The sequence below is a fragment of the Saccostrea echinata genome, unplaced genomic scaffold (assembly GCF_033153115.1).
Source record: "Saccostrea echinata isolate AGI-Se365-2 ecotype Australia unplaced genomic scaffold, CSIRO_AGI_Sech_v1 ptg000062l, whole genome shotgun sequence".
Taxonomy (NCBI): domain Eukaryota; kingdom Metazoa; phylum Mollusca; class Bivalvia; order Ostreida; family Ostreidae; genus Saccostrea; species Saccostrea echinata.
The window spans coordinates 3,167,784-3,191,304 of NW_026889811.1; the positions used below are offsets into that span (position 1 = coordinate 3,167,784).

Consider the following 23,521-nt stretch of genomic DNA (forward strand, 5'->3'; position numbering starts at 1 on the left):
ATGATACATAATGGGTTTGCTGTTCTTTAGATGAAATTTTTTATTGATATAGCCTTTATATTCCTTTGTATAACTATGATCCCCTGTTATGGCCCCTCTATTCACCTGGGGGTCATGGTTTGAACAAATTTAAATCAACATTACCCGAGGATGCTTTTATATTATTATGACCAATCATGGCTTTGCTGTTTTTGAGAAGAAGATTTTTAAAAAGAATTTCCTATGTAAAATTTGATCAACCCTTGTGGCCCCATCCTACCCCGGGGGTCATGATTTGAACAAACTTGAATCTACACTACCTGAGGATGCTTCCATATAAATATATATCTTATCATGGCTTTGCTGTTCTTGAGAAGATTTTTAAAGATTTTTCCTATGTATTCCTATGTAAAAATTTGATCTTCTACTGTGGCCCCACCCTACCCCCGGGGGTCATGATATGAGCAAACTTCAATCTACATTACCTGAGGATGCTTCCCTATAAATATGACTAATCACAACTTTGCTGTTCTCGAGAAGATTTTAAAAGATTGTTCCTGTGTATTTCTATGTAGAGCTGTGATTGCCTATTGTGGCTCCACCCTACCCCCGGGAGTCATGATTTTAACAAACTTGAATCTAAACTACCTGACGATGCTTCCATATAAATATGACCAATCATGGCTTTGATGTTCTTTAGAAGATGAATTTTAAAGATTTTCCCTATGTATTCCTATGTAAAACTTGGATCGCCCATTGTGGCCCCACCCTATCCCCGGGGGTCATGATTTGAACAAACCTGAATCTACACTACCTGAGGATGCTTCCATAAAAATATGACCAATCATGGCTTTGTTGTTCTTGAAAAGAAGATTTTGAAAGATCTACCTTATGTATTCCTATGTAAAACTACGATCCCCCATTGTGGCCCACCCTTCCCCCGGGGGGTCATGATTTGAACAAATTTGAATCTACACTACCTCACAATGATTTCACATAAGTTTCATGTTTCAAGCACAATGGTTCTTGAGAAGAAGACTTTTAAATGATGCCATTAATTTTTCACGAAATCATATTTATTGGAAGAAGGCGTGGCCCTTCATTTGAACAAACTTAAATCCCCTTTACTCAAGGATACCTTGAGGCAAGTTTGGTTGAAATTGGCCCAGTGGTTTTTGAGAAGAAGATGAAAATGTGAAAAGTTTACAACATCGACGACGACAGACAACGGACAAATTTCGATCAGAAAAGCTCATTTGAGCCTTCGGCTCAGGTGAGCTAAAGAAAACAAAATTAAAAAAAACTAAGAAGCCCATGTGCCACATCGCTCACCTGAGCACATTTGCTAGGAAAAAGCAGAAATCAGTTCAGTACTGAAAATATTACGCAATGGGGGGGGGGGGGGGAGACAAGCTTAAATTTACACTACTTCATGATGCTTCAGTATCAAAATTTCAAATCATGGCTTTGCTGTTCTTGAGCAGAAGAATCTTAAAGATTCCTATGTATAACTCTGATCGTTCATCGTGGCTCTACCCTACCCTCCCTAAATTTGAACTAATTTGAATCTACACTACTTGAGGATGCTTCTATAATAATAGGATGTTTCTATAATAATATGACAAAGATTTTTCAAGATGAAACCTATATATTCTTATGTAAAACTTTGACCTTCTGATACGCCCCCCCCCCCCCCTGGGCGGTCATAATTTGAACAAACTTGATTGTACAATACCTAAGGTTGCTTCTGTATAAATATGACTAATAATGGCTTAGTTCATGGCCATAGGAACGGGGGGGGGGGGGGCACGGTTGCCGTGTAAACATGGATTTCAACAAAGGGGGAGTTTCGATAAGGCTGTTTTTCGGCCCCTCAAGAAATGTAATGATATTGTGATATGTTGTTGATAAAAGTGTTATCTTCCTAAAAATATGAAAAAAAAAATTATACTGCACATTTTCTGGTCACGTGATAATTAAAAATTTAAGTATACCCTCTTCCATATATTTTTGGAGGGGTCATATTTAAAGGGGGTAATGGAGTTTATTTAACGTCAAAATCATAAATGAAATATTACAAATGTGAATAAAGGCATCAAATAACCAATTTCAATATTTTTCTTTACAGAAAATTGATGATATTTATTTTATTTGAATGCGTTTTAAGGTGCAAGATTTTTCTCGTGTTTTAATTGTAACTCTTCTTTCAAAGAGGATGAATGTAACATATAAAACGTATATGAATAATAAAGACAGGGATTTTCAAAAAAACGAATTAATCGACAGTTTATACTTAGACTTAATAATCAATATATAACATTTTCCCGTACGTAGAAAAGCATATGTAAAGATATATAGACAAGAGATAGATAATCTTAAACTGTCATTGACAGGTGTTTGACACTGTTTGCAACACATTTTTATCAACTAAAGTTATTTTGCTAAATAAAGTATTAATAAAATGTACCGTAATATCATTAAATTGAATTTTAAAAAAAAATCTTGAAATTAACAGATTTCGGAATTCGGTGCGATTAAATAAATGCAGCTATTTATATTTTTAAAGTATATTTAAAAGAATCATACTGCAATGTACATTGTATTTAATAATACCAAGCGTATTACTACAAGTCAAAATATTTTATCAAGACAGTAATTATTAGTCCCATACCGGTGAAGCCCGAGGGGTCTATAGGTTTCCTCATCGTCTGTCCGCCTGTTTGTCCGTCCGTCCCTCTGTCTATCTGTCAGTCTGTTCCACTTGGTTTTTCGCACTTTTCTCTAAACGCTTGCAGATATTGAGCTGGCTTTGGTATTTATAGTGTATCCTGATGAGAAACAGAGTTTGGAATTCGAGTTTGAAATTCTGCTTCATTGATTTTTGACGGAATATTACAAATTAAAAAAAAAAAAGGGGGGGTTCGGCGTTTTTTGTTTTGTTTTTTCTAAAAAGAAAAAAATCGCATATATTGAGCTGATTTTTGTTTTGGTATATGTGCTTAACTTGAGTTATAGATCAAGTTCGCATTTTCTTCCGCTTCAATGATTTTTCAAATAGGGCATTTTCAATTTTTAATGGAAACCAGGTTATACTTGGTGTGCCGATAGTGGACTATTATTGCTAATGCTTACAGAATGCGTGAATAAATAGCCAAATGATAAAAAAACTAAAATACATTGAGTGCATGTCTTCTATTCATTCTTAAACTTAAAAGTATTTACGCACATAAAAAGGTGCATTATGTTTTCAGCAAAAATGAGACAATTCAGGCAAGCGAGGACCTACATGTAATTCCTCGCGCTTCCCAACTTCCTTTTGATGCTTATGTTGTTTCACCAACTCTAGTCACTATTTGATTTTTTAGACCATAGCCGCAATTTAAAATATATTTGTAAATACCAGATGTATGTGTTAAATGATATCCTGCAGAAACGTACAAATCAACATCCAGTCTTATAAGTAATCTACGTTTCCTACATATAGACCACATATGAGAACCTTCTCTAACAGATTGAAGCGAGGAGAGTTTCTATTCAAAGGAATGCCTATAAACATATCCTTGATAAAGAAGGTTAATGAATGGACTAATCCTCAAACTTCTCTTTAGTTCAGTCAGTCATCCTAGCAGTACAGGAACAGCGCGCTAGACCGCTCGGCTATCTAGGCAAGTCAAAAAACTTGCTTTCGATGCCGATGGAATTCTCGCGGCGCTGCCCTACACTACACGGTCATTGAGAATACTGCTAGGAGACAGATTCCGTAGGTCGAGAGTTCAACCCCGGGTTGGGGCGGAAGTGGGTATCCTTATAAAAGTGAATTTCTTTGTGCTTTCTATATTTATATTTCTTCACTTAGGGCAGTTATGTTAGTTTAAGAGTTGTTGTAAAATGTGCTTTATTAATAAAGAAAATTAATTTCATTACAACGTGTATTGGTAACGATCCTCTAATAAAACTAATATCCAAATAACTGTATCTCACTTCCATTCTCAATGACTATGTAGTGTAGGGCAGCGCCGCGAGAATTCCATCGGCATCGAAAGCAAGTTTTTTGACTTGCCTAGATAGCCGAGCGGTCTAGCGCGCTGTTCCTGTACTGCTAGGAGACCGATTCCGTAGGTCGAGAGTTCAACCCCGGGCTGGGGCGGAAGTGGGTATCCTTATAAAAGTGAATTTCTTTGTGCTTTCTATATTTATATTTCTTCACTTAGGGCAGTTATGTTAGTTTAAGAGTTGTTGTAAAATGTGCTTATATATATATATATATATATATATATATATATATATATATATATATATATATACACACACACACAAACGTACTTTAATAGTAAATAATACAGATTTTTTGCATATGCAGCAGCCGTATCAAGTTCCAGGACTGATACGTATCCTGCAGGGCTGATATGCATCTGCAGGGCTAATATGGATATATTTACATTTCCCACTGTTTTCTCTTTCAAAGTTTAGTGTGTTGGTTTTTCGATATTTACAACTGAATGTAAATTTCGCAAGGTTAAAGGTCTCGTGCCTAATATGCATGCCAATTTCCCGGACTGTCATTGTGTCTAACATCAGTGGGAGGGATCTATACAAATATATTTACATTTTTGTGCCGCCTGCAGAGCAAACTTAGGGATCTCTCTTACCGGCGTCTGTCTGTCCGTTTGTTACACCTTATGTCTCGAGAATTGTAAGAGGCACCATGGCTTTTGTAAATTGCCATGGTTATCGTGAGCCTTGAACTTGACCTTTGACTAACTTTTCAAAATCGTTCATAGTGCCTACATAGAGAATATGAAATTTAAGAGTTAAGTCTATGTCATTTAGCATGTGTACTGTTTGTTATAAAACATGAAAAATATCAGTGATATGTACAGTCCACTTGACATTGACCTACTTTGCAGAAAATACTCGACTGTTTGATTTATGTCTTTTGAATTATGAGATTCAGAGTTTTGATAATTAGCATTTATACATGTACATGTTTATGAGCTCATGACTTTGAAACTGTATGATATACAGTTAATACACAAACTGATATTTATATACTGTGAAAATACATCGGGGTCGGTATTCCACAGTGGATTGTGTAGACTGACAATTGCAGGAAAGAGAGGCTCTAATTTCATGTGGAAAATTGTTGAAAACGTATTATTAAAATGATAACCAATCATTTCTAATCAATTCAATTTCATTGTTCATTTGAGGGTTGGGGATTTGATTGTTAGATTCTATCGCAGTCTTGTACTGTACGTGGAAGTTTGTGTCTTTGAAGGCGAAAGCATGAACGATAATGCTAGAGGCAATTAAATACATGAATAAATAGCTGACAACTCTTAGATTTATTTACATTTCTAATGAAGCTACAAAGCAGGCGACACATGCGTTCCTTGTAACATTCGAGTTATGTCAAATATATAAATGTAAATATTAGGAATATATGATTTCTTTTGTTTGAGGAACGAATTAGACAAATCATTTTCTACTTGGTGTTATTATGAATTACTGTTGTTTGGAATTACATTGTACAAGGTTAATATCACGTGGTTCTTTAGAACCGGTATCGTTACCAAGGCTATATAAGAGGTGAATAGTTCAAATGCCAGTTTAGGAAGACATGTTGAGCACGATAAAAGTTTAAAATATTCAATCCAACATTACGAGATATATGTTTATCATACCTCATTATAATTACTAGTATTCTATACAACGCGTTATCTGAATAGTTCCAGATTATCAGGTGACAGGACCATAAAACTTCATACCTCCCAGTCGTGGTCATGCTTTTCATCATCTCCAACCTCTTCGGAGACCTAGAGCATTTTCCCGCAATAGTTATTGTTCGTTGAATTTTTTACAAATGTAACAAAAACTACCGAGAGTAGTAGACGTCACAATAGCCTGGTTCACGTTACAAAATTGCTGATTGTTTCATTGGAGTGTAATGTGTCCAAGGGGCTTCTGTAAATCATTTCAGTAACTTTACGTTAAAATTGTTGTTTGATTGCATGTTGTTTAATGTCCCATTCGAGAATTTTTCACTCATATAGCAACGTCACCGTATGCCGTGAAGGGCTTCAAATTTAGTCTTATACTCGGCACTCAGGGAAAGTGAATTTAAGAGCGGTGCCGAATTTGAAAGTTTATGTTTATTTTTAAAGTTTTTGCCGTATAATAAACTATTGCATGAATATTCGGGAAACATGAAGATTTATTCAGCCAAGAAATATCATATTCCCCTCGGGCGAAGCTCTCGGTCCTGTCCCCAATCACCTGTGAATTACAGTCAGGTGAATGGTGCATTTAATCTCGCTGCGTTAAAATCATTTCCAACCAGTACTTTCAGTGCTTTGATTTATTCGCTGCCGGTTGCAATAAACTATGACACAGATGGATTAAAATGTTTCATAATCTATGGAGAGTAGATGACACAAATTTCCCCTATATAATAATCGATCAGTCTGCAAGAATTTTTGTGCAATACGCGCTGGTGTGCGGATCTCAAGGGAATTGTATACCATCTGTCTTGTTTAAGGACGAATATGCTGGCTATTCTACTATAGCACGAAGATACTTTTGAGGAGTAATTATTTTGATTTCTGTTTAAGGTCAGACGACACGTTTCTCAAAAATATACAACTTTTCCCAATATCTTGTGATTGAAATATTGCTACCTAAGAAGTTCCCTCACAAAAAATTGGGGTACATTACAAGGTATTTGTGCAAGATTCCGGAGAATAATCCTACACTGGAGATCACTTGAACTGCATGCTGATATCATTATTTTTGTCTATATATTTTTCCGACATTTTGAAAAAAGTTTAGAAATCAAAATATTATGATAATTATAAATATTCTTGGTACATTACAAAATAATGCAAACCAGATATTTGGGGAACGTGTCGTTTGACCGTAAGCAAACTTACAGTGAACCTTGACCGCAATGTCCTATTGATTCATATCTAACATTGAGTGACTGACACTGCATCTCAGCAGCTTCTGTTAAGTAAACCTGGATATATCCTATTGATTCACTGAGTGCAGTGTCTATACACATCTCATTTCCGTCGACATATTTACAAACAGTACAATTTAATAAATGTGCACTAAAAAATCATTATTTACTCTCTAATACAGAGAATTACTTCCACTGTTGTATCTGAACCATTATTCCTTTTAGATACTAATCTCTAAGATGAATACCTGCGGGTATGCTATCAAAAGTGTCATAAGAATAGTCCTAAGATATGACTTAAGAGATATCTTAGGACAAAACTTAGGATGGTCCTAAGAGAGTTCTTAAGATCGACATAGAAGCTCTCTTAGGAAAGTCCTAACTAGGATAGACTTACGAGATTCTTTAGACAAATCTTAAATATTTAAATCATCACAGACTATGTTTATAATAATTATAGTTATATAATAAAATAAAAAAACAATTATGGGGACTTACAATTTTTTTAATAACTTGTAAAAATTAGATTAGAGAGAAGTAGTCATAGAACAATTTTCTACTTCTAAAAACGCTTTCTTATTTTAATTAATAAATTAATTAAAGGGACAACTCTCTCTCTCTCTCTCTCAAATAAATAAATAAATAAATAATGAAGAAAATAGGAAAACATACATATTGAAAAAGTTTAAAAGTTAAGTTTGTACAAATTCACATTTCAATATTAATATTTGCACAGCAAATTAGATAAATAAATTTTATATAATTAACAAACTAAGAAATAAACCCGTCTCGTATTAACTTAACTTGGGCGAGCAATGTAGGGGACAGAGTCTATACAGGGAAATACTGCCTCGATTATAGTAAGATAGCTTTTGACGCGGTATAGAACCTCCTCAGTTTCATATAAGGTACGGCGAGCATGAATAGCCCTTGGAAGTGACCTCTTCAAGTTACTGTGTCCCGCTAAATCCCGTGCTGGTTAGTGCTATTCTCATTCATTCGTGATCTTCGACTGGATAATAACTAGTATAGCATTAGGTTTTTATAACGCATATAAAGAACCATCAAAGCAATCCCGACTTTTTCGATGTGTAACTTAAATACTTTTGGAATTGTGACCACTAACTCCAATATTAAATCAAGTCAATTTAATTTCTTGATTGCTAAGAAGAAATATAATAGTACGGCAAATTACTATTGGACAATTATTTATACATAGGTAGGAACGAAGCACTCAGTGTTTTTCAAAGTTGGAGGGAAGGGAGTGGGCAGAGCAACATATTGTAACTAAAATTTACAACCGTTAAATAAACATACAAAGAAAAAAAAGAAAAAGTTCCTTATCAACTCTGAGAGAAACACAAGAAAGGAAAACCTCTAAACTCGATATATATAAAGGGGGGGGGGGGGGCGGGGGTAAAAGAAACTTTTTTGTAAAAGGTTTTTTTTTTGGGGGGGGGGGAGTAAAAGGAGGACCCACCTTGCCCCCTCCCACCCTCCAATACATGTCTGATAAGAAATGAACGAAAGTTTGGAATCTCTTAATTTCATGTTAGGACGGGTCTTGCAATGTCTTAACTTTAGAAATCCTAAGATATGTCTTAAGTTAGGGCAGATTCAATGGCCTCACTTAGGACTAAGATATCTCTTAAGATATGTCTTAGTCCTAAGATGGCTTCGATAGCATGTCTGCTGGACCATAAGTGGAAAATACGTCAAGGAATGTATGCTTCAACTGAAACTCAGCAGATGTATCTGACCTGTACTTAATAATTATTGGCAATAACAAGATTTAAGCTGCAGATACTTATTAATTATTGGCACTTACATTTTGTAAGAATTTGAAAAATTATTCTATTTTTTGAAAACATTACAATATCATTAATTGAAAACACAAACAGATAAACAGAAGTATTTATATTGATGTACTCTAAACAAGAAGTATTTATATTACTGTAATTTACTTATGTATTTCATTTTACCAAAATCATATCAAATCAGAAGAAGGAGTGGCATTCAAAAATAGCTAACAGATGGGCAGATAAGTGAAACTCAGTAACAAAGACTCCTGGTCTGTTGTCATGTGTAGACAAGTGACACTCAGTAAGGTCTCCTGGTCTCTTGTCATGTGTAGACAAATGAGACTCAGTAAAGACTCCTGGTCTGTTGTCATGGGTAGACAAGTGACACTCAGTAAGGTCTCCTGGTCGCTTGTCATGGGTAGATAAATGACACTCAGTAAGGTCTCCTGGTCTGTTGTCATGGGTAGACAAGTGACACTCAGTAAGGTCTCCTGGTCTCTTGTCATGTGTAGACAAATGACACTCAGTAAAGACTCCTGGTCTGTTGTCATGGGTAGACAAGTGACACTCAGTAAGGTCTCCTGGTCGCTTGTCATGGGTAGATAAATGACACTCAGTAAGGTCTCCTGGTCTGTTGTCATGGGTAGACAAGTGACACTCAGTAAGGTCTCCTGGTCTCTTGTCATGTGTAGACAAATGACACTCAGTAAAGACTCCTGGTCTGTTGTCATGGGTAGACAAGTGACACTCAGTAAGGTCTCCTGGTCGCTTGTCATGGGTAGACAAGTGACACTCAGTAAAGACTCCTGGTCTGTTGTCATGGGTAGACAAGTGACACTCAGTAAGGTCTCCTGGTCGCTTGTCATGGGTAGACAAATGACACTCAGTAGTCTCCTGGTCTGTTGTCATGGGTAGACAAGTGACACTCAGTAAGGTCTCCTGGTCGCTTGTCATGGGTAGACAAATGACACTCAGTAAGGTCTCCTGGTCGCTTGTCATGGGTAGACAAATGACACTCAGTAAAGTCTCCTGGTCTTTTGTCATGGGTAGACAAGTGACACTCAGTAAAGTCTCCTGGTCACTTGTCATGGGTAGACAAGTGACACTCAGTAAGGTCTCCTGGTCACTTGTCATGGGTAGACAAATGACACTCAGTAAGGTCTCCTGGTTGCTTGTCATGGGTAGACAATGACACTCAGTAAAGTCTCCTGGTCGCTTGTCATGGGTAGACAAGTGACACTCAGTAAGGTCTCCTGGTCGCTTGTCATGGGTAGACAAATGACACTCAGTAAGGTCTCCTGGTCGCTTGTCATGGGTAGACAAGTGACACTCAGTAAGGTCTCCTGGTCGCTTGTAATGGGTAGACAAATGACACTCAGTAAGGTCTCCTGGTCGCTTGTCATGGGTAGACAAATGACACTCAGTAAGGTCTCCTAGTTTGTTGTCATGGGAAGATAAGTAACTCTCAGTAATGTCTCCTGGTCTGTTGTCATGGGTACACAAGTCTCCTGGTCTGTTTTCATGGGTACACAAGTCTCCTGATCTGTGGTCATGGGTACACAAGTCTCCTGGTCTGTTGTCATGGGTACACAAGTCTCCTGGTCTGTTGTCATGGGTACACAATCCTCCTGGTCTATTGTCATGGGTACACAAATCTCCTGGTCTGTTGTCATGGGTAGACAAATGACACTCAGTAAGGTCTCCTAGTTTGTTGTCATGGGAAGATAAGTAACACTCAGTAATGTCTTCTGGTCTATTGTCATGGGTACACAAAGCTCCTGGTCTGTTGTCATGGGTACACAAATCCCTTGGTCTGTTGTCATGGGTAGACAAATGACACTCAGTAAGGTCTCCTAGTTTGTTGTCATTGGAAGATAAGTAATGCTTAGTAATGTCTCCTGGTCTGTTGTCATGGATTCACTAGTCTATTGGTCTGTTTTCATGATTACACAAGTCTCCTGGTCTGTTGTCATGGGTACATAAGTCTCCTGGACTGTTGTCATGGGTACATGGGTACACAAGTCTCCTGGTCTGTTGTCATGGGTACACAAGTCTCCTGGTCTGTTGTCATGGGTACACAAGGGACACTCACTAAGGTCTCATGGGAGGCCCACACTTACTCTGTTTTTTTTTTATTTTGATCAAAGTATTGTAAACCAACTATTATTCTCAACAACTTTTATTCAGGATATCTTCAAATTAATTTTTACAAGTGAGAAACTGTTTTATATGAAAATATACAATTAAATAAGTCATTTGTGGTGGGAAATATTGTCAAGTTGAAGAAACTTGAAGCAACTTTCTTGCACATGTTGGTTTATATTATGTTTCTTTTTTACCTCAGTATGTATTTTTAAGAGAACAAAATGAACATTATGAACTGAGCTGAACTGTTAATAGATATTTTTAACAATAAAATCAATACAACACCTGGCACATTATTGAAATGTACAGAGTAATGAAGAGACATTTAAAACAGACAAAGCCTTGTCCTTCCCATTTCAGGAGATTCTAGCTTTGGTTGGAAGATTTGCTTTGTTTTATGGGTGTTACAACACAGACAATGTTTATTTTAGGTCTGTCAGATGTTCTGTTCATCTCTGTGACATGGCACAGTCTGTTATGGGGGGTTTCCAGTGAGTACATGTCCAAGTATCCTCCACAGTCTGTTATGGGGGGTTTCCAGGGAGTACATGTCTAAGTATCCTCCTCTGGCTGTAATGGTTTCCAAGATCGCCCACTAACTTTGTCCAGAACTTTTTGAAAGGCAAAAACACAGTATATTGCTGAAAAAAATCAGATAAAGTTAAATTTGCAACTGGATTAGATTTCAATAGATACAAGTTATAACAAACACTTACAGAGATACATTATGACTTCTGGGCCTAAAGTATGCACTCATTCACAGAACTGTCTTGGGACTAAAGACCTCCCATGGGTCAAGTCATTAACTTAGTATTAGATTGTTTGGCAGTTTATATCTAAGTCAAGGTTACAACAATATTATCAGCAAATTCAGTTGTAGGCTCTTGTGACATTATCAGCTTTACTTCTAAATTAATGAATCAAAAAACCAACTTACTCGTTGCTTCCCACTCAGACTTTGACAATGTTCCCTGAAAAATACAACAATCATTACATCAACAGCTCTACACACTGAACAAGATTTACTTCTGTCAAATTTCAACAGATCTCGATAAATAGAGATATCAATAAATATGTCCATGAAATGAAATATCTTCAGAACTGGGAAAATCATCATGGTCATTAATGGTGACATGGTAGAAAGTAAGTCTCATTATTTACCCCTAGGTAATGGCAACTACAGTATGATCCATATAACTACAGAATCTTAAATATAATAATCTCCCCCCCCCCCCCCCCAACTGCAAAATTAAAATTCTTCTCGACAATGAAAGGTACGGTAATGGTTTTCAGTCTTTGTCTTCCAGCCACATGAAGAACTCACCACTTTGGGGGCTACTCTTTGTTTGACGTGATCTGGCCTATCATCAGAGGTGAGAATTTCCTGATATTTTTTTTCTGTTGCAGCATAATCATCTGGTGCCTTGCCCAGTAAGTCATCACTCGGATAGGTCTGAAACAATACAAACTTCATACAGCATACAACTAGAGTGTTCCAAGGACACACACGTGTGTCACCTGCTATAGAATCATTAAAAATATAAATACATGTACATCCAAGAGTACTCAGCTAAGTATTATTATAGTTGATGAATTTGCAAGCAAAGAAAAAACATCCATGGATATAAGACTGTGACAGAATAGCAAAAAAAGGTGACAATTAAATAGAAATATGTTTCCTCAACCCTCAAAGCAAAAATGAATAATGCAATTGAAATTATTAGAAATAATTATCTATGTAATCTAGTCATAAGTGTTTAATTCAACAATCCCTCAAATTTGTAGCTAGAGAGAGATTTCAGTCTGTTTTTACTACAATTGTCAGTCTACAACATCATTTGAAATACAATGCATTTCAGTATACCGAAATCCTGATGTATTTTCATAGTATTTAAAGTTAAATTTGTGTGGTAACTGTACATCATACAGTTTAAAAGTACAGTTTATAACATGTACATGTAATATATAGCCTACTGGTATGCGGTTATCAAAGTTCTGTATCACAAAATTCAGACAAAATAAGATAAATTAACAATTTGGATATATTTTTGAAAAGTATGTCAAAGGTCAAGTGGACTGCAATGCTGGTATTTTTCATAAAGGCTTATGACAAGCAGTGCACATGCTTACAGGACAGATCTACCTCTTATGTGTCCAAAAATATGCTGTATATCATCAACATGAATGAAGTAGGTCAAAGGTCAAGATGGAAGGTCATGACCTCAGTGACCAAGATATTTTAAAAAAGTCATTTTATTTACCTCTAAACCTTGCATTTTATTTAGAAGGTTCCTGTATTCTCCCTTTTCTACATTTTCAGAGAAGTAATCTGCAAATGTTTTCTTATATACGAGTTTCATACCATAGTCTTCAGCCAACCTACAAAATCGGAAATACACCAGAAAAAATAAAACATATGTATTAAAATCAACTGATCCAATGGATCAACAACTTCCTTACAATTATATATATATATGGTTATATTTGAATTACTAGTATATGACCATTTATCCTGAGTAGAATTTTCTTAAGACATTAAAAATCCACCCACTTTTCTAGTACTGGAAAGTACACCAAGAATTCTGGACAGTCCACAACCCCCTCTAGATGAAAGTTATATTTAGCACAAAACAAGGGCACGTTGTCAAGGTCATCCAGTTCATAGGTCACCCTGTAGACATCATTGCCAAAGGATTTGTCTTCCGAGGACCTCAGCCTTTTCCTGTTGAATATCAATATCACATAGCTCCATTGTACATTGATATTGTAGTATTAGAATGTATGTATGTAGTATAAATACTGTTGTTATAGCCTATACAGAGATCATTAGCTGATGATGCAATATGGTATATATGTATAAAACAGTGGAACTTGGGTGTCTCAAACATTGATATCTGAAATACCATGGATATGTCATAGAGAGTTGGAAGTCATAACCACTTTATCTTTATTTTAACCTCAATATCTGGAATCCTCACATATCTCAAAGTTTTTGTCTTGATCCCATAAAGTTTAAGATAACAAGGTTTGAATGTATTTTTAAAATCACCTCAAGAAGTACAAGGACATATCTACAATTTTAACCTTTTGACCTTGATTAAGTAACCTCAATTTTTTAGTTTATCCTTGACCATTCCTTACCTGTGTAGTATTATAAATAAGTAAGTTAAGAAGAACTCAAGTCAGTGTTCATAAATAAATCAATAATCTTGATCTTTTGACCTTGATTGATTGATTGTTTGTATGTTGTTTTATGTCCCGTTCGAGAATTTTTCATTCATACAGAGATGTCACCATATACTGGTGAAGGACTTCAAATTTAGACCTTTACTTGGCACTAAGAGCCATTGAGCAGTGAGGGTTCTTTATCGTGCCAACTCCTTCTGTGACACGGGGCCTGGGTTTTTAAGGTCTCATCCAAAGGACCCACAACTTTCACTTCAAAGTGCTGAGCGCTTGGCGAAGGAACAGTTGCTACCTATTTTTTATCGACTTATGTCAGTCGCGGCCATGATTTGAACACATGACCTTCCGATCACAGAGCGAGCCCTTTGTCGACTGAGCTACCATGAGGGCTTTTTTATGACCTTGACCTTTGATTGAATGCAATGAAATACTTTGAAATTTTTATGTTGTGAATATAAATTATTGAAAAAAAGGTACTTGACAATGAGCTATTGCATTGCATTAGAAATATCATAAATCACCTTGATCTGAGTGAGCCCAGATTTTAGGTATGTTTCTTAGCCACTCTTAAATTGTATAAGTTGAAATCAAAAGCACTCTGGATATCTGGAGTGCTGCATCTGCAGACATTCATTATCATTAGGGAATGAATTTAACAAGTAGGCTAAATCTGGCTTTCAAACTTTGGTTTACTAACTGCATGTTGGTACATGTATCTTAAATGGGTGGGGTGGGGTTGATGGGTCTTTCAGTGTAAAGATACATGTTAAAAAAAATATGCAAGTGATTACAATTAGAACTGTTTCCACCTATTTCAGAGAAGCTCAAAATATAGGATATTTAACAGTTATGAAACATTCTGTGAACAGCAAAGTGTCCAAGCCCTGTACAGTTCAACATAACTTTTGTTAATGAATTTCAAGGAAAACAAAGTACAGACAATTCAATAACAGTGATGTGGCTTTTACACTATTTTTTTTGCAAGGTGTGAAGACGAACTGGAAGAAGAAAACAATGTGTGAATTTGCAGCTATGAATACTGATAATGTGAAATTTTCGGTGAAAATAGTTACATAAATAATATTTCTGCTGAACTCAGGAAAAGAATTCTGATTTCTCTCTCTGATTACAATGTAAGAGAGAGACCACTGTGGTGAAGACTGAATAACACACTAATACATCCCTCAAAATATTCTGTCAACAAAGGGTTTCAATACTTGCTACACTTAATTAGCTTGCATAAAAAATACAAACTTGTTATAAAAAGTGTTTAGTCACCAGAAGTGCTGAAGTCTGATCATAAATTTTCTCAATGAATGGATGTAATATCACCAAGATCATCAGTAAGTTTTATACCATGTGATATTTATTATTTATAAATGATAAATTCTTCTGTCTTACATGATCTCTAAGGAGTTGGGCGTTGTTCCAATGAAGTATCCTCCCAATGCCAGACACTCGCAGGCATTCTGTAACATCACCCGAGTCTGGGGGAGACTCTCAAAGCAGTAATGAAATGAAAACTGACAACTGCACAAGTCAAACTTCATTGAAGAATCTTTGTACTTCCCTCTGAGTTGAACCTGAATAAAATTCAAACTTAAAATAAAATGCGGACAGTTTTGTACATATGAGGACTTACTTTTAAAAAAATGATATTTGATACAGAATATAAATAATGATTATATCGTTGTTAAGCAAGTCCTCATATGTACAAAACCATCCGCAATTTCAACCTCAAGTTGTTGGTCTCCAGTTTTTCTTTGTTTAAAATTCAAACTGTAAACCAATTTTGGGAAGAACTTTGCATTTTTTATATTTCCTTTTAAGATTTATGTGTGGTTCCAATTTTAATTATTATAAGTTTTTTTTTTTGTAAAAGTAATACATAAATTAGTTTCTGGCACATTTGGAATCATTTGAGTGAACACATGCTGTTTCACTTTAAAGTTCTACACAGGTTCAATGGCTTCGAACATGAAAATCAATTTTGAATTCAATATAAAAGAAGACGGGTGAACATGACGAGCGATAAGCCTATATTGTGACAAACATGAAGATGAAAAATTAAATCTCAATTATATCAAAATTTTCCTTGATATTTCATCTAACATTATAATATACTTCTCTACAATTTGCAAAAATCTCACAAAGATTGAAATTATTTGCTTATGAAATATTGTACACACACTAAAGAGGGCAAAAAGAGTCATTTTCTCATACTATAACACTATTTTTCGATATGAGTGTGTCTTCACTCTATTTTTTTGAAAGTTAATCCTTGAAGTCTGAATAAAAATATACATTTTTTTTTCCCAAAAATATGGAGCAAAGACCCACTATACCTTAAAAATATACTTTTATGACATATCTTTCGCATCTTTTCGAGAAATACCTGAAGACCATTAAGTCAAGGGTTATATCACAAACATGATTTAAATGCCACTATTCATCAGGACTTGTGTAGTCTAGTGGTTAGTGTGCTAGTCTCGAAAGAAAATGCTTCTCAGGATTTTTATTGCTAGGGTTCGAACCCTACGAATAACACATTATTTTTTAAAAAAAGAATAAATTTTGCCGAGAAAATTTCCTCAGAAAAGTTTTGTTTATCAAAATTTCATAAATTTCAATAATGAGAAGTTTACTCTAAATAATGAATTCACAAACTGAACTTGATTTTTATGTTTCTGAAGCTATAGGCTTTCTGCATGCTATGTTTGCCCATCTCCTTTAACATTGTAAACTAAAGATCACAATTATCACTGTGAGGCCTTATGCCAGATGGTCTAAATTGAACAGGGTTCAAATTACAACAGTAAACAAATATGGAAACCTGTTCATATTGTTGAATAGTTAATCATCTCTTTTCAGTTTGTTGAAGAACTAGGAGGAATTTACTTAAATATTTTTCTGTTGACAATGTTTAAGCATAGATTTTTCAGTATTTTTAGCTTAGACATTTTTCGGAGATTGCATCTTAGATTACAATCAGCATGGTATACTGCTAATTCCAGTCATGGAGGTCAATTCCTCGGATTTTTAACAATAAAATTGGTGTAAATTTGTTACAATTACCCTTAGTGTTAAAATTAACCTTTAAAATTGCATGTTTCTAACTTTTAGTATCCCCAATAATATATATATCGTGACTATTTTAACACTTAAGTTTATTGGTTATTTTCTTTTTACAATTTTATCCTTCCCAAAGCTTGCTATTCCTATAATTCCAGGCATTGCTATGTTCCAAATTCATTCATGCTAACTATCAATATATTGTGGTCCCCACTCTTGTTTGTTAGAATAAATACAGTATGTGTTTTGTAACAAAATTAATTGTTGATATAATTGATAAAGTTTTATTTTCAGGTCATACAGTGTGACAGTTTTTACAAGGAATTATTAATTGATATATATGTACCATTTTCTTTTGTGGAATGCATCAACTGACACCTTTGGTTGCGTAAGTTCTGGTCAGGATGATCCCTATATGGTATTTAGTTGCGTTTGAAGCCATAATAATGAACATCTGATAGCCTACTCACCTTTGTACAGTCTGCTGTGATGAATTCAGCCGAGAAAATCTCAATCAACATCTGATAGCCTACTCACCTTTGTACAGTCTGCTGTGATGAATTCAGCCGAGAACATCTCAATCAACATGTGATAGCCTATTCACCTTTGTACAGTCTGCTGTGATGAATTCAGCTGAGAACATCTCAATCAACATCTGATAGCCCACTCACCTTTGTACAGTCTGCTGTGATGAATTCAGCCGAGAACATCTCAATCAACATCTGATAGCCTACTCACCTTTGTACAATGTGCTGTGATGAATTCAGTCAAGCAACTCAATCAACATCCGATAGCCTGCTGTGATGAATTCAGCCAAGAACATCTCAATCAACATGTGATAGTCTACTCACCTTTATACAAGGTGCTGTGATGAATTCAATGGAGAACATCTCAATCAACATCTGATAGTCTACTCACCTTTGTACAGTCTGCTGTGATGAATTCAGTGGAGAACATCTCAATCAACATGTGATAGCCTACTCACCTTTGTACTGTCTGCTGTGATGAATTAAGCAGAGAACATCTCAATCAACATGTGATAGCCCACTCACCTTTGTAAAGTCTGCTGTGATGAATTCAGTGGAAAACATCTCAATCAACATGTGATAGCCTACTCACCTTTGTACAGTCTGCTGTGATGAATTCAGTGGAGAACATCTCAATCAACATCTGATAGTCTGCTGTGATGAATTCAGTGGAGAACATCTCAATCAACATGTGATAGCCTACTCACCTTTGTACAGTCTGCTGTGATGAATTCAGCCAAGAACATCTCAATCGACATCTGATAGCCCACTCATTTTTGTACACATCTCAATCAACATGTGATAGCCTACTCACCTTTGTACAGTCTACTGTGATGAATTCAGCCAAGAACATCTCAATGGACATAGGGTAGCCTACATGTACTCACCTTTGTACAGTCTGCTGTGATGAATTCAGCCAAGAACATCTCAATCGACATCTGATAGCCCACTCATTTTTGTACACATCTCAATCAACAGGTGATAGCCTACTCACCTTTGTACAGTCTACTGTGATGAATTCAGCCAAGAACATCTCAATGGACATAGGATAGCCTACATGTACTCACCTTTGTACAGTCTGCTGTGATGAATTCAGCCAAGAACATCTCAATCAACATCTGATAGCCTACTCACCTTTGTACGGTCTGCTGTGATGAATTCAGTGGAGAAGATCTCAATCAACATCTGATAGTCTACTCACCTTTGTACAGTCTGCTGTGATGAATTCAGCCGAGGACATCTCAATCGACATCTGATAACCTACTCACCTTTGTACAGTCTGCTGTGATGAATTCAGCGGAGAACATCTCACCGGAGTGGCGATCATGTTGAATTCTGCCGATCATCTCTCGATATCGACTTTCACATTGTTCAACTGATGTCCCAGCAATATCTGGAAATTTAATGTACTGATGTATTAATTTTCTCAGACTGAAATTCCCTTCTTAGTACATACTATTGGGGGAGACAACTCAAGAAAAACAAATATTACAAAGAATTCATCCAAGATCAATAATCTAAAATTAATAATTTTTATAAATTTTAGTTCCCATTCTGTAACTCTAAACAAAAAACAGAGATGACATGATTAAAATTGTAAGAATCTAAAGATGCTTGACAATCATTCAGGGCCATTGAGCAGAAAGGGTTAGTGATGGGAATCGGTAAAAATTTCATAATCAATGATTGGGTTACTGTAACTAGCTAATTATTGATTATAATCAGACATTTACAAAGTCTATCAATTTGATTAATTAAATGGTAAGAATGGGTAAATGACTATTTTCTGAATATATATTTGTTACTTATTTTGCTGAAAAAGAATAAATGGATATCACCTGAGTGTTTTATTGATTGTGTATCTGTTGTAGAACCCAAAGTACGTCCATATACGGGAACATACTTTGTTACCCAGGCATGGATACAATTGTCTGTTCTTCAGCGCCATTATGATTACAAATAAGTACATAGATTAGTGGTGGCTGGAATATTCCGCTTAAAAACTATTACGCTTGTAAAATAATTTAAAAAAATAAATCAATTAATAGGAATAAAAATTTTGTAATGGAGCACTTGGATTATGCCAAGAATTGACCGATTTTCAATATAATCGATGATTGGAACACCACTAGAAAGGATTCTTTATCATGCCAATGCCCACCTTGACATGGGGACCTCAGTTTTAAGGACTTTCATTTGGAATGCCGGGTGATTGGCAAAAGGAACAGTCACTACCTATGTTTATGTCTTAGGTTTGACGTGGCGCAGTGAAGGAGAACTGAACCTGGGCTTCCCCATTATGAAGCAAACGCCCTACCAATAGGCTACCATGACTGGTATTTAAGTTTCAGCTTGCAATGCAAATGGTTTGAAAATCATGCCTTCAATTACTTGAAGATCAAAATTTCAACTTATTACATGCATGTACAAGTAGAAATAAAGTCAAAGAAATAATATCTACAGCTAAGAATGTAAAATTAAATTTCAATGTCTCAGCAGTATGCATTTTTTACGAGATCCCACAAAGGCTGTCAGTGCTGTAGGCAAAGTTTTTGAAACAGTGACTTTCCAAGTCCATAGAAGCCATTTTAAAACCATTGAAAGGTAAACAAAATTGCAAGAGCAGGAGTGAAATATATGTTTAATTAATGTATATGGTGCTTTAGGTGGGGGAACAGGAAAGGAGAAAATGGCTGAACTGGGAATCAAACCCCGGACCCCTGCATCACTAGTCAGGTGCTCTAACTCAGCTATCCAGTCTGATATATGGCCCAAACCATTACACATATAATGCAAGAAATACTAACCAAAATGTATGACCAAAAAACATCACCATGAACTGAAGGATTTTATAATGGATGGCTTTGTAGCTCTCTGGTATGTATGTCCAAATTATCTATCTAAGAGAGCTACAGTACTGCAGCTATACGTAAAGTGTACACATTAAATAACCTGCACAGACGATTTTTGAGATTCCAGCCTTCTTCCATTTGAGTAAATCACCACCTTTCCCAGAACACAGGTCAAGCACCACTAGAGATCTCTTGTTTGATTCCTTCTTTAACTGCTTCACCGTCTCTCCTGAAAATGTCACAAATTAATTTATTTATATAATCCATCCACTAAAAGAGTATACAGAGATCTACTATAAATAACTCAGAATTGCCCAATAAAACACTCTTAATCCCTTTTCTGACATGTTCAGGTGTTACTTTTAATAATTAAATATAAGGACACTCTGGAACTTGTTCGTGCCAAATTCAGCTCTTTTTTTATTCTTGATCCAGCTGTAAAGAGATTCAGAAACTATCAAGATACCAAGTAAAAAGTAAAACACATTACCTATTAGCACACTCTTGATCCAGTTGTTAAAGTTCCGTAAATAGAAGATCCGACTCTGTGTCCGCACGGCCAGCCCTGCCTCTTGGAGTTCATTATAATGCTTTGCGACTGTTTCCGATACATCCTTTAACAAAAAAATTACAGAGATCAAGAAGAAACATTACGGTATTACATTTGTAAGAACTGAAGTTTCTCTGTGTAAAAAAAAAAACAAAACTTTAAAAAAAATCATACTAAATTACACTCGCAATCATTTATTTAGAATTTACATTCTGCCACCTTACTGCAAACCACAAGATTACACTACGTGTACTACAGCCTTAATTATGAAGGGAAAAGAAACAAAACACAGACTTGCTGTTGTTTTGTTTTTGTTGGTATTTAACTATTTATTTAGTCTTTATTTTAATCAGTAGTGTAGGAATTGAGGTCTACCATATTTCTACATGTATTACATCAAACTCAATTATGTATTCTCTTCAAAAAATGATCAAATTTTAAAATACATGTATGTTCAGCATCCAAATTTAACATTTGTTTTATGAAATACACTGGAAAATATAAACTAAGTATTTCATTAAAAAACTGATAATCTTTTGAAAATGACCTACTAGTACTACATGTAGTAAATCAAATACTGTAGATCTCCAATTTTTTGTGAGATAGGTACTAAGTACTTACATGCCATTGTATATTCAGGACAAAATTTTCACTAATTCTGGTTAATGTTGTGCACAGTGCATACTAATTCTTATAAAATTATATGCAAGAAGGAAATTTTCATAAGCAGAAGGTCTCGCTTAATTTTGTGAATAAAAATTAAGTGATTTACAGTATAATATTTAATAGTTAGAGAAACTAGGAATAAAAAGTGGTTTACAGTATATTAGTTATAGAGAAACGTGAGACAATATACATGTATATATGTCTTTGTAGTAAGCCATTTCTTTGAAAATGAATCTCAAACTTCTGATTAATTTCTGATTTTATATTTCCTTCTTTAACCACAGTGATAACTAAGCATCTTCAGGCGTGTAGCCAGCATGGAAGTGAAGTGTACGCAGAGAACGGCAGTGGGGGGGGGGGGGGGGGGGGGGGGGGAGGTCCAACTTTCACAAATCAAAATTTTATCAATACATTACCAAATTACCATGATTTAACTATGCTTCAACAAAAAAGGGGGCAACCACCTTTCAATAAACATTTTCAATAGTAAAACGTTAGGTATGGAAATAAGTGGGGGCAGGCCACCCCCGTGCCCCCACCCCGATACTACGTTCCTGCTGTTGAGTGTCCAGAAGCTCCGAGTTTTGCCAAATATTTCATTCATTTTCTTGCAAAATATAAATCATGTCATTTACCTTTTGTTTAGAAAATAAATGACATTATATTAAATTAATATTTATTGTTTTAATGCAAAGTTAATACTTCCATGAATCTAATTGTACATGTAGTTTAGGCTAAATATTTAACTGGTATATTTGTATCATATACTTGTTTTTAACGTTCAAAAACACGGATACTAAATTTTAATTATTAACAAAAAAATATCGTATTTTAAATCATATACTAGTAGATCATAGCATTCAACGATGTGTTTGAAATTTAATTTCTAAAAGATCTTTTTAAAAAAACTATCAGTTTATTAAAGAACAATTAAAAATTAATGAATGATTTATTTGGATTTATCAATGATTTAATAAAGGATTTCAAATTTTATTATACAGTTGTGATAAAATTCAAATCGAAACAGTATGACACAAAATAATTTGAAACACGGATATTTGTTGGATGGTACAGAATTGAGATTTTTTCTTCGAATACACCCCCTTCTCTGTCTCCTTTTTTTTTTTTTTTTGAAAATGATGTGTACGCACTTGCGTATAGGCAGCTACGCCCCTGATCTTATCCTAACCTTTTCTTGAGCTGCTGAGGCCTCAGCATTGTCTGCATTTTGTTCCTTTTCTGCTGAAAAAGAAAATCAAACACAAACTTTTTAAATTAAAATGGGATCATGACTTACCATTGGGCATTATTCTGTAACCTATTAAATTTTCTAGCATTAAACAATTTATGAATAAAAACGATTTTTATATCGTTTCATTGTTTTCATTTACACAATGGGAGCAAGCCATTTGAAGCTTTGTAATTGTAGATTTAAGTGAAAATGTCAACCTAAATTACCTTGTTTTAAATTTTTAAATAGTTGAACAATGACAATTTGATGATAATTTTATTACAATTAGATATTGTAAAAACAAAGATAATCATAAAAGTCTAAATAAAATCAACCTTACTTTCTGTTTGCTCCATGCTGGATTTAAAGAGCTGTTTGCGACATTCAAGATTTTTTTTACTCTGTTGGTGAAAATCTAATCATATCAGATGAAAAGTATGTTATTTCAAATGTAATATTTTGCTTCTTAAAAAAAGTCAAATGATCTTATCTTTCTCCAAAGTTATCCTTGTTATGTCGTAAACATTGACCTTCACCTTTAAAGTGAAAATAG

General features: G+C 35.1%; 1 protein-coding gene across 1 annotated transcript; it reads right to left on the reverse strand.

Moving 5' to 3' along the window:
• Positions 1 to 10,902: 10,902 nt before the first annotated feature.
• On the reverse strand, positions 10,903 to 23,339 carry LOC133175547 (mRNA cap guanine-N7 methyltransferase-like). The gene is made up of 11 exons (XM_061310665.1): positions 23,309 to 23,339; positions 22,927 to 22,979; positions 21,012 to 21,135; positions 20,622 to 20,750; positions 18,938 to 19,062; positions 15,472 to 15,653; positions 13,436 to 13,606; positions 13,146 to 13,263; positions 12,209 to 12,337; positions 11,822 to 11,855; positions 10,903 to 11,525 (listed from the first exon to the last, which is right to left on the reverse strand). Exons 1-11 carry the CDS (start codon positions 23,322 to 23,324, stop codon positions 11,437 to 11,439), a joined length of 1,170 nt encoding a protein of 389 aa, XP_061166649.1. The 5' UTR covers positions 23,325 to 23,339; the 3' UTR covers positions 10,903 to 11,436.
• Positions 23,340 to 23,521: the final 182 nt, after the last annotated feature.

Bases quoted from the DNA above. Each gene is read 5' to 3' on its own strand.
- LOC133175547 (XM_061310665.1), bottom strand. The intron at 13,264-13,435 runs GTGGGTGGATTT...CCGATTTTGTAG, and splicing joins TACTTTCCAGTACTAGAAAA to GTTGGCTGAAGACTATGGTA. The intron at 12,338-13,145 runs GTAAATAAAATG...GTATTGTTTCAG, and splicing joins ATAAAATGCAAGGTTTAGAG to ACCTATCCGAGTGATGACTT.